The following is a 12,342-nucleotide window of genomic DNA, read 5'->3' as shown; positions in this document are numbered from 1 at the left end:
AAATATTGCGTGTTTTATTATCTTAAATTAATTTTTTTGCAATATTTTCATAATTAATTTTGTAAATATTTTATAAAATTTTTATTAATTTAAACAATGTTTTTTTAAGCTAACTTTTGGCTATGTATATGACCATATTTATATGTAAATTAATAACAAATATACAGTTTTTTAGTTTTAATATATATATATATAAATTAATACAGTGTTTGCATTTAATTATAAAAATAATATCAATATTTTAAACACAATTTTATGAAATGTTTGAAAAACTTTTTTAATGTGAAAAACTAATGACTAATCAATTTATAACTAAATATTGATTAAAATCTGTTTTTTAAAATAAATTTTTATAAATTTATAATACTATATATTTACGTATTATAAATAATTTTTTAAAAAAAATTGTTTAACACTATAAATGGGGGTAAATTAATAAGGAAAAAAAATTTGTTTATGTACAATTTTATATTGAATTTTAAAGATTAATTATATATATATATACAATATATAAATGTATATCAATTGCCAGCAAATTAAACATTTAAAATTGATCCCAATTTTAAATGTTTTAGCTATCGTTTTTTCATTGCAACAAAAAATGACAAATGATTTTTTTTAATCCCTTTCCTCTTAAATATTTATTTCAAATTATTATTATTATATCCCGAAGCTTTATTGGCAGACAACAATTTTATATTTTAAAATTTTATTTTATTATTATTATTATTATAGTTTAATTAGTAATTACTTGAGTAATTATAATAAGCTGTTTTTATTGGTGTGTAAATTATAATTGTTAAATAGTTGCTAATTATACTTTTATATACATTATAAAACTAATTTAAATTATAATTATTATTGTTTTAATATAATAGATATTATTAATATATATTTGGTTCAACACAAAATAATTAAGTATTAATTTTTTAAAAATTATTTTAACTTGCTAATTAGCATTTAAATTACAAGTATCTAATGTTATTGTAAATTTGTAATATAAATTAAAAATTATCAATTATTTTTTAATCTATAAAAATAATATTTTTTAAAAATGTATTTAATTTAAAAAATATTAATCGTTTTAAATGATATATAAATTTGTTCTAAATTATTACATTTTTATCAATAAATATTTTTTTCATTATAAATAATTTATAACTTTATTTTATAAAATAATTTTAGTTATCAAAAAAATATGTATTAAATTATTTTTAAAAATTTTTATTACATTTTTTTATAAGTTATTAATAAAAATTTTATGGGGAAAAATCCAAATAAATCGAAGGTCAAAATTAACATAGTTTGAGACAATTAAAATTTTTTATTTTTTATTGAAAAAAAATTAATTTATAAAAAAAAAATTTTGCAAAAAATAAATAAAATAAAACATATTTCTAACTGTAAATCTATAGATATTTTTTAATTATTATTTTTATAGAATCGTTAATTATTAAATTAAAACTATTATTATAATCTATTTATAAAAAATAAATAAATTTAGAAATAGATATCTGTATATAAAAAAAAATCTACATAATTATTATCATGATTATTATTTTTTGGACAAAACAAAAATTTAAATTACTAATTGTTTACAATACTATTATTATAAATGATATGATATTAATAATAATATACTAAAAATAATGATAATGAATATTTATTTATTTATTTTTTGAATACAAAAAATAATAAAATACAATTAAGTGTTATATTTTTCAAAAATAATATAATAATAATAATAAAAACTTTAATTTAATTAAATATTGAAATACATAACAAACAATAAAAAAAACTAAAAAAAATATACAACAAAATCCTTGTGAATGTCGCGACCTTTAAAGGAAACTTGAGTTTATTTTTTTTGTTTTGTTTTATTTTGTTTTTAATATCTACCGTTCCTTCCCTCCCCTCCTATCCAATTATAAACATGACTGTCCCCATAATTATTGCACCTATATACAATGTACCCATAGTATTGTACATATATAGTGTATTATCACTCCCTATCTATCCCTATTATATTTAGTCTATAGAATTAATTCTATATTATTAGTATTATTATATAAATATATTTAATAATAATAATTTATTTTAGTATTGAAAAAAACAAATAAAATTAAAAACTATATAATAGTTTTTATCTTTTAATCTTTTTTTAATCTGAAAATTTTTCTTTCAATTCAAAAATTTTTATCTATAGTTAGCTAATAATTTATATTTATTTAAAAATTTTTATTAGAAAATGCTTATTAATAATAGTATATACTGTATATATATATAATACAATCAAATTATATATAATAAATAATTGTCCCTCAATTACACAAACACACTGTTATGTGTGTGTGTGTGTGTGTGTGTGTGTGTGTGTGTGTGTGTGTGTGTGTGTGTGAGTGAGTGTCCCATTTATTTATTTAATTTTTTGTTTATTTTTAATATCCAATTAATCTGCATCTGTAAGTAAGTTTATGTGTGTGTGTGTAAATGATTTTCAATAATACAAACAAAAATGTTTTATTCATAACATAGTATTTTTAAAAAAATTAAAATTAATACATATTTTAACAAATAAAGAGAGAGAGAGAGAGAGAGAGAGAGAGAGAGAGAGAGAGTTCATCCGTCATTCAGCGCCAGTCATTAAATTAGACAAATAAATAAAAAAAAATCTTATTTTATTGAAAAAAATGTATTTATTTGGTAAAAAAATAATTTTTAAACAAAATAATGTGTTTTAACTTTATAAAATTTTTATTGTTATTATTATTTAAGTATCCCTGAGATTATTAAATAATTATATTTTTTCGCAAACAATAAAAAAAATTAACACACATTTACACAGAGGGTGTGGCAAAACCAAACATAATTTAAGTCAACGATTATTAAATTTTTATTTAAATTTTTTATCTGAAATTAAATTATTAATTTTTTGTTTAATTATTAATATATTAAAAATAGTAAAATCGATATTAAACTATTAAACTACAATCAATATAAGTAAATAAAGTTTAAATTTTTTAAATATTAATTTTGAGTACAGTTTTATTTTAAATAAAATTAATAATTTAATTATTGATTTTTTTTATATTTAATTAAATTAAAAGTAACAAAAATAAATAAATAATTTCTAAAATTTTCAAAATATTTTCAAAAAATAATCGCTTAGATAACATAATCAATTAAATGATCATTGAACAAAATAACAAAACAACAACAAAAAAAATTGTAAAATAATTATAATTGCTAATTAATTATAATTTTTTGAAATATTAATAAATTTGATATTGTATTTAATATTAAAAATTATTTAATGATTCATTCAAGTGTAATTGGTCAAGGTGATAATAATGAAATTAATATTTTTATTATTAATAATAATTTATATATATATTTAATAATATAAAAACTAAAACAAAATAATAATAAGTAAAATATATATTATGAAATTATATGAAACAAATAGTTTATTTAATATGTAATATCATCTAAATTATAATAATATTATTTATACCACTCCTTAAAAAAAGTTATTATTTAATAATAATAAAAATATTAACATAATTCTAATTATTTAAAACAAATTTAACATTATATGTTGTAATAAAAAATTTAAAAACAATGATAAAGTTAAAATAAATTATTAATATACTTATGATGTAAGTATATAAATGACAAAATAAAGTTATTAAAAATATTAATCAAAAATTTTGTTTAATTAACATTTAGAGATACCGGTGCCATAATGATGGCTACTATAGTATTAACAGTATATTTTTTATTTAAAAAAAATCGTCTATACTTGATAGAAATTGTATCTAGGAAAAAAATTATTAATTAAACAAACAAATATATAAATTAAATTTTAATTAATCTAAAAAAAAGTTTTTTTAGAGTTATGACTTAAATAAATCGTTAATTTTAATTTAATCAAAAAAATTAAATTACATTTTTTTGTTAGAAAATAAAATGCTTTTTTAATTATAACAATTAATTTTTAAGTAATCAAATATTTTATTTTGTTGTATATAATAAAAGTAAAAAATAATTATTAAACTTAAATTACTAAAAATTTTTTGAATTAAAATTGTAGCTAAAAAATTAATACTTAAATATAGTAATATTGTAATCAAAATGTTGTAATTTAATATATTTTATCTTTATAAATTTTAATTATATTTATAATTTTTTAAACTTTTAATAAATAATAATAATTGAATTTTATAAAATATTTATATATTCAGTAGACTTTAATAATACTAAACAAATACAAATATATAGAAATATAAATATTTAAAAAAATATTTAAACTATTATTGAATATTTATTATCGATTATTAATTGCTAAATATAAAAAATAAATTTATACTTTAATTAAATATTTAAATTACTGTTTAATTATTACTAAGTCATATAAACAATTATTTTTAAATAATTATTTATCAAATATTTATTATTATTATTATTATTATTATACATTTGTATTAATTAATTTTATATAAAATTCATGACTATTATAGCCCTCACAATAAAAATCATTTTTTATCTAAAATAAATAAATAAATACTATTATAAAAAACAAAAAATATATCAATAATTATTTACCAATAATAAAATTGCATAATTAGTATTCATTTCTATTACGTGATAATTTTTTTTAATAATAAAAAAATGACCATGTACAGTTAATAATGTATTAATTTTGTTAAAATACAATGTAATTAATATATTTGCAAAAAATAAAGTAAATTTTGTGATAAAACAAAATAATTAAAAATAATAAACATTTACTATATTTTTATTGTTATATCTTTTTTTCAAAAAAATATCTATTTAGTTAAATATTTATCACGATTTAACTACTATTACTAATGATTTAAATTTATTTTGATATTATTTAATTGATACTATTATATGTATTTATGATTTATACTAAAATTGTACTAAATATGATTTATAGATATTTAATATATAATTTTTTTTTTTAAATTATGATTAATTTTATTGTTAAACTATAAAAACTAAATAACTTATAATCCTTGTAACTAATGTGTGCATTAAATATATTATCTGTAATTTTTTTTCATTAAATAAATAATAATTTTAAATTTATTGAAAATTTTGTTTTTAATTGTTTATTTTGATTACATTGATAATGAATTTATTAATTTTTTTTGGAAATTTACTTTCATTAAATTAGATATAAATATAAAACAAAAATACAATTTTTAAAATTAGATGCTAAAAAAGTTGCTTTCAATGAATTTTATTATTATTTATCTAAATTACAGATGTCTATTAAAAATATTAAAATATTTATATTTTTTAATCTAATATTCACAATTTGATAAAATTAGCTTTATAAATTTTATCATTTATGTTTAATAAAATATATAATTAATTTTTATTTATTTAGATTTAATTAAAAAAAATTAATTATTTTTTTTTAATTTTCATTATTAAGTATATATAAATTATATACTGTATATACTTTATTATATGTCTATCTATTTAAACTATTTATTAGATTTTTGTTTATATATTAGTATTTATTATTAGAATACTAAAACTAATAATAATTAAAATTATGTCAAGGTTGACAACTAAAATAATATATATATATATTGATATACAATTAATATATAATAATTTAAATAATTATCATTTATTGGAGGAATTAATTATTTTTAGATATTTTGTTTTATGATACAGATCATTTTTAAATAAAAAGATAAATGCATGCAATTTTTTATTAATTAATCATCATCACAATTTATTTCATAGTTTAAAATTATTTATTTTTATTGTTAATTTTGTTTTTTTTGTGTAAAAATTACTTAAACAACATTTTTATATATATATAAATAATACAAAATATTTTTGTAAACATCTATAAATTATCAGAAAAATGTTTTATTTTAATATAAATATTTATATTTGAATAATAAGTTAAATAATTCATTGCATAATAACTAAATTCAAAACATTTTTTACTAATTATTATTAGTTATTTTAAATAATAGCTTAACTTTTATCAACAAAAATGACATATAATGATACAATAAAGTAAATTAAATTATTTAATTACAATTAATTTTTGTTTTATTTTTATATAAAATATGTATTTTTAAAATATATATTAAATTGTATTTTCAAAAAATATGTTCAATAGATAATAATTATTAATAATAATACAAAACATATATATATTTTTATTATATTATATAATACAGTATTTATTATTAATAAAAAATAATATTAAAAAAAACATTTTCATCTAAATATTTAGTAAACAATACAAACTAATTGTATAAATAGTGAAACAGAAAACTAAAATTTTAGTTAAAAAATTATTTATTTATTTTAAAAGTATATTTGTAAACACAAAAAAAAACAATGTCTATTCAAAAACTATTAGTTATTTTCATATTTTATACATTATTTTTTAACATGTTTTCAATTGTTAAGTGTTTAAGAGGACCGGGAGGTTCGTTAAACTTTGACTACTATGCCTATACAGCTATTGTCAAAACACGTACTACCGATCTATTATGTGGCGGTGCTATTATTGCACCTAGATGGGTTATTACAGCTGCTAACTGTGTACCCAGGTAACATATATTATTATTATTATTATTAGGACAATTTAATTAATAAAATTTTAATTTGTAAAAAAATTTTAGTGTTAGTTAATTTTTGCTTATATACAATATATTGATATATATATATATATATATATATATATTTATGAATATAAAATAAAACATTAATTACGAAAATAATAATAATATTGTTTTTAAATATACTAAATAAATGGGAAAAAATTATCTATTTTTTTAATTTATTTATCTAAAAAAACTATTTGTTGTATAAATGTTTTTAAATTAGTAATATTGTTTGTATAATATATATATATTAATCAATATTATCTAATAATTAAAAACATTTATACAATTATTATATATTATATATATTATTAGCAAAATTATTTATGTTGTTGTTGATATAAATTAACAAATTTTTTATAGTTAACATTTTTTACTTAAAAAAAATTAAATTAATAAATATAATTTTTTTTAAAAAATTAAATTATTAAATATAATTTTTTTTAACAAAAAAAAACTAAAAAAAATATTTAGAAATGATCGATCCTATTATCAAATCAAATGTGGTAGTCAACATCTAAAAGATACCGATGACGTCATAGTAGCCAATGTTATACAAGTGTACCGGCATCCACACTATGACCCGGCTAATCAAAATAACAATAATATTGCCTTGCTACATTTGGATACGGTAGTCGATAGGGAACCATGTCAATCGATAAAATTAGCTAGATCATTTCCCGAAATAAATCAGGATAAAAAAATAAGTGTCGACTTTAGCGGCTGGGGTTCAATAGATAAGTCCAGTGAACCGAAACCGTCGGATATTATCAGGAGATTTGCGGCTAATATTTTAAAACAAAATGATTGTCAAAATCGACATCAAAATAAACCGATATTTGTTAATAATTTTTGTACATCACTACCCGGTTATGATCCAAATTTTATCTATGGTGCCTGTGCGGTTAGTAATTTAGTCTACTGTATATATATATTATATTAGAATGTATTACAATACATTATATTTGCAATGTATTAAATTAAGTAATTGTTAGATTTAAAAAAAATAATTAATAATTAACTAGTATTTAATATATATATAATATATATATATATATATATATATATTTAATAATTTAATCTCAGTAATTGTTAGATAAAAAATAATAATTAATAATTATCTAATATATAATATATAAATTTATAAATAAATTTATATTAATTAATCTAGCATTAATATATTTCGTTAATACTATTAATATTAATATATATATATATATGATATTTTTAAACATTTAATAATTATTATTTAATTATTTATTATTTAAGAAATTAATTATTTTATTAAATAATATTTTAATAGCACTTATTATTAAAAAATCAAAATTATTTTATTATATATAGAAATATATAAAAATATATTAATTACTTAATTATAGAAAGATAATGGCGATCCTATTGTTGTAAAAAGATTTCCAAACATTACGTTAATTGGTATTAATAGTGAAAACGGTTGCAATACTTTTGAATTTCCCGAAATCAATACAAATGTTTTGGCTTATAGACCATGGATTAGAGATACTACCAAGCTTATTTTATAAATAATAATATTATTATTATTAATATAAATTGCTTTAAATGAACATTAAAAAATATTTATTGTTTATTTTGTTGTAGAGACAAAATTATTTTAAATTTTAAAAAAAATTATAATAATTTATTATTAATATTTATTTTTTATTGTTGTTGTTGTTAATTACAACTATGCTAATTGAATAATAAATTTAATTTGCATTGTAAAATATTTAAATATTTTTTGGCATATTTAAATAATTAAAAATATTTAAAAAAAATTAACAATAAAATTGATAAAATAATTTTTGATGATAGTTTATTCTAAAATTTTATTAATATTTAAATCTTTACTTAATAATTGTTTGAATAAAAGTTTGATTACAGTTTTTTGTTGTTGTTTTTATATCAAATAATTGTTAAATAGTATTATATAAACTCAATGTCTAAATGTGTGATATTTTTTTTATATATTTAGTTATATCTTATTTAAAATAAATAATAAATAACATATAAATTTTAAAACATTAAAATTTTTTTATTTGTAAATATTATACTTTATAATTGTATAATAGTAAATCTATTATTATAATTAACTATCGAAGAAAAATATTTGCTTAAAATAATTATGAATAAATATATAACAAATAATTATTTTTTTATCTATTATTTTCAATATACAATATATTAAAAAATAATTGTCATCTGTAATGTATTTAAAATAATATTAATTAGTATACATTAGTTTAAATAATTAAAAACTAACAAAACATATTTAAAAAAATGATTACATTTTTAAGAATAAAATTTTTAATTTATGCTTTTCTTGAGTAAATTGTATAAATAAAAATTAATATTTTTTTAAAATTAAAATGTAAAATATTTACTTTTAAAAATTTGTTTTTATTTTATTACAAAAAAAACAAATGCAATGTTTTTTTTGTTTACAAATCTTTATTAAATAAAACATTTAGTAAAAAATTTCTAATAATAATAGTTAAAATGCCTTTCTGATACTAAAAGATTATTTTCATTCAACTTATTTTTTAGTAAAAATTTTAAATATAAAATTTAAATACAGTTTTTTAAAACTTGTTAATTAACTATTTATTTTTTAAATAATTTTTTTAAAAATATTTTTTTAATTAAAATTATGGTAATTGAATAAAAAAAAATATAATTTAGTATTCGAAAATATTTAAAAGGGACAGTATGAAAAAAAGTAATTTTTTTCATGCAAAGTATGAAAAAAAGTAATTTTTTACTTTTTTTCATTTTATAGCATAAAATCAATTTATACTTTATATTCAATATTATTATTTTACAGTTATTCAACAATTTTATTTAACTTATTATTATAGTTAATAGTGTTAATTAAATAAATAATTTTTTATAGATTACAAATTAATATGAAATTGTTAATGTTATTTATTTTGATCATTAGTGACCAATGGTCATTACTGATAATTATTATAAAATAATTAAAAATTTTATTTTGTTTTGTTTTATTAATAAATTTATGTTAATTATATTAATATTAATATTTGCTATAAATTGACCATTGGTCACTTTTGATCATTATAATTAAAATTGACCATAACTATTAATGTGTAATTTAAAATTATATTGTTAATTTTCTTTTTTGATTATTTTTATTTGTATTGACCAAAAATGACCAATGGTCAATTTATAGCAAATATTAATATTAATATAATTAACATAAATTTATTAATAAAACAAAACAAAATAAAATTTTTAATTATTTTATAATAATTATCAGTAATGACCATTGGTCACTAATGATCAAAATAAATAACATTAACAATTTCATATTAATTTGTAATCTATAAAAAATTATTTATTTAATTAACACTATTAACTATAATAATAAGTTAAATAAAATTGTTGAATAACTGTAAAATAATAATATTGAAAATAAAGTATAAATTGATTTTATGCTATAAAATGAAAAAAAGTAAAAAATTACTTTTTTTCATACTTTGCATGAAAAAAAGTAATCAATTGATTACTTTTTTTTGAAAAAAATTACTTTTTTTCATACTGTCCCTATTTAAAAGATCTACATTTTAATTAAAAATAAATTTGATGAAAGCTATTCGATTAACTAAAATTTTACTAATATTTAAAACTTTACTTAAAAATTGTTTGAATAAAAGTTTGATTACAGTTTTTTGTTGATGTTATATGAAATAATTGTTAAATATCAATAGTATTATATAAACTCAATGTCTAAATTAGTGATATTTTATTATATATTTAGTTATATCTTGTTTAATATAAATATTAAATAGTATATATATATTTTAAAACATTATAATATTTTTTTTGTAATTTTATTTACTATTACTATAATTTACTATCAAAGAATAATAAATATATATAAGTTTAATCATAATTTAATTAGATTATTAGTTTTTCAAGTAATTAAACAAGTTAAGATTACTATTTAATATTAATTAAAATACTAAAATCACTTAACAATAATATTAAGTCAATAATAATAATAAACATTTTTTAATATAAAATATAAATTAAATTAACTAAAAATTATTAAAAAAATTTTTTTTATTATTTTAATGCAATTATTTTATTCGGAAAAAAATAATGAAAAATAAAATAAAATATCTTGAATTATTAATAGTTAAAATATTTTTGAAATTATAATTTTTTATATTAAATTAATTAATTTTTTAAATTAATATATTTAAATATTAAATTTAAATTAGTTGATTAATTTAATTGATTTGAATTACACAGAAATACAGGGGTCCCAAAAAAAATTCATACATTGCTTCCGTATATTTGAAGAAAAAGTCGACATTCAAGTAGGCTTTCTCACCGATAACCAGATTGTACGGACCGTTCAATGTATGCAAAACTTTTTCGGCTAATACTGCATAACAATTGTTATCAGTTGTCCGCCACATGTTGTCCTCGTCTACGGTAAGACAGGGTTGACCCGTGAAATCTGCCGTTAGGTTCATAAATGCACCAACAATTAGACTAGCATTTTGTTTGACACTATTCAGGTCAATATTTTCGTAGACACCTATTGTGTAGTTAGTGGATCGGGCCTTGGTAATTTTATCTAAAATGTGACGACCCTAGTTTTTATAGGGGTTAAAATAAAAATTAAATATAATTAATAATTATATTGAAACAATATTTTTTCAAAAAGTGTAGTTTGTAGTTAGTTTGAAATTTTTATAAAAATAATTATACAAAAATTATATATATATATTATAAGTATGATTTTTTTTAAAAATTTATAGTTAATTTTTTTAAAAAATTTATAGTTAATTTTTTTTAAAAATTTATAGTTAATTTTTAACAAGAGTAAAATTAGTAAAATTTAAATCTAAAATCTAACGACCCTATAGTGTGTAGTTTGAAATTTAATAAAAATTATTATTTTTTAAAAATATAACATATTTTGTATTAACATATACTATATAAACTATTACTTTATATATTTAATTAATTAATTTTATTAATAAATATTTTCAAATAAATCTTATACTTAAAAATACAGTATTATTTATTAATTTATATTTAAAAAAATTAAAATATTTTAAAGGTTTATACTTACAGCATCGCTTATTTGACCATTTGATCTAGGTGATACTACAATTTGACTATCGCTAGCGGATTTCAATGATGTAGTTGCTAATTCACATTGTACTAGGCCAATTAATGCCAATGTAACAATTACAATTTTACTGTTCATATTAAATAATAATAATTACTTATGATTTTTTTTAAAAAAATATTTTAATAATAATATCAAATAAGTAATTTATTTTAATTTAATTTTTTACATTGTTTTGCTACTGGTATTTATATGCAGCGAAAAAAATTATTACATTTAGAGTAAGTAATTTTTTTTTTTTTTGAAAGTAAAATAATTGATTAATTTTTTGGAAATAAAATATTTGATTATTTATTTTGTGATTATACTTTGTTTAATAATTAATTGTAAATTAGGTAATAATTGATTAAATTGTTATCAATTTCAAATAAGAAAAGCAAGTGTTTAATTTCATAAATTAATTAAGATTAATATATATATAAATATATTTGATATTATAATAATTTTTAGTATATAAAAAAAGTTGCTCAAAAACTGATTAATTTTAAAATAATT

General features: G+C 15.1%; 2 protein-coding genes across 2 annotated transcripts; one reads left to right on the top strand and one right to left on the bottom strand.

Annotated features, from left to right (window-relative positions):
• The first annotated feature begins 6,450 nt into the window (after positions 1 to 6,450).
• LOC128951616 (putative serine protease 29) lies at positions 6,451 to 8,206 on the top strand. The gene is made up of 3 exons (XM_054296864.1): positions 6,451 to 6,611; positions 7,140 to 7,569; positions 8,045 to 8,206. The coding sequence occupies exons 1-3, from the start codon at positions 6,451 to 6,453 to the stop codon at positions 8,204 to 8,206; spliced, it is 753 nt and encodes a 250-aa protein (XP_054152839.1).
• Positions 8,207 to 10,925: 2,719 nt separating this feature from the next.
• LOC128952006 (uncharacterized) lies at positions 10,926 to 11,929 on the bottom strand. Its single transcript, XM_054297327.1, has 2 exons — positions 11,788 to 11,929; positions 10,926 to 11,302 (listed from the first exon to the last, which is right to left on the bottom strand). The coding sequence occupies exons 1-2, from the start codon at positions 11,923 to 11,925 to the stop codon at positions 10,934 to 10,936; spliced, it is 507 nt and encodes a 168-aa protein (XP_054153302.1). The 5' UTR covers positions 11,926 to 11,929; the 3' UTR covers positions 10,926 to 10,933.
• Positions 11,930 to 12,342: the final 413 nt, after the last annotated feature.

Source organism: Oppia nitens, unplaced genomic scaffold, assembly GCF_028296485.1.
Source record: "Oppia nitens isolate AA-2021 unplaced genomic scaffold, nextdenovo-longstitch-racon4-pilon3 scaffold1_pilon_pilon_pilon, whole genome shotgun sequence".
In the NCBI taxonomy this organism is placed as follows: domain Eukaryota; kingdom Metazoa; phylum Arthropoda; class Arachnida; order Sarcoptiformes; family Oppiidae; genus Oppia; species Oppia nitens.
Note: the sequence above shows the minus strand (reverse complement) of the source record. Positions and strands in the feature narration are given on the sequence as shown.

Coding starts and splice junctions, on each gene's coding strand:
- LOC128951616 (XM_054296864.1), top strand. CDS start 6,451: ATGTTTTCAATTGTTAAGTGTTTAAGAGGACCGGGAGGTTCGTTAAAC. Junction 6,612..7,139: donor GCTGCTAACTGTGTACCCAG/GTAACATATATT, acceptor AAAAATATTTAG/AAATGATCGATCCTATTATC. Junction 7,570..8,044: donor TTATCTATGGTGCCTGTGCG/GTTAGTAATTTA, acceptor ACTTAATTATAG/AAAGATAATGGCGATCCTAT.
- LOC128952006 (XM_054297327.1), bottom strand. CDS start 11,925: ATGAACAGTAAAATTGTAATTGTTACATTGGCATTAATTGGCCTAGTA. Junction 11,303..11,787: donor ATGGTCAAATAAGCGATGCT/GTAAGTATAAAC, acceptor TATAAAAACTAG/GGTCGTCACATTTTAGATAA.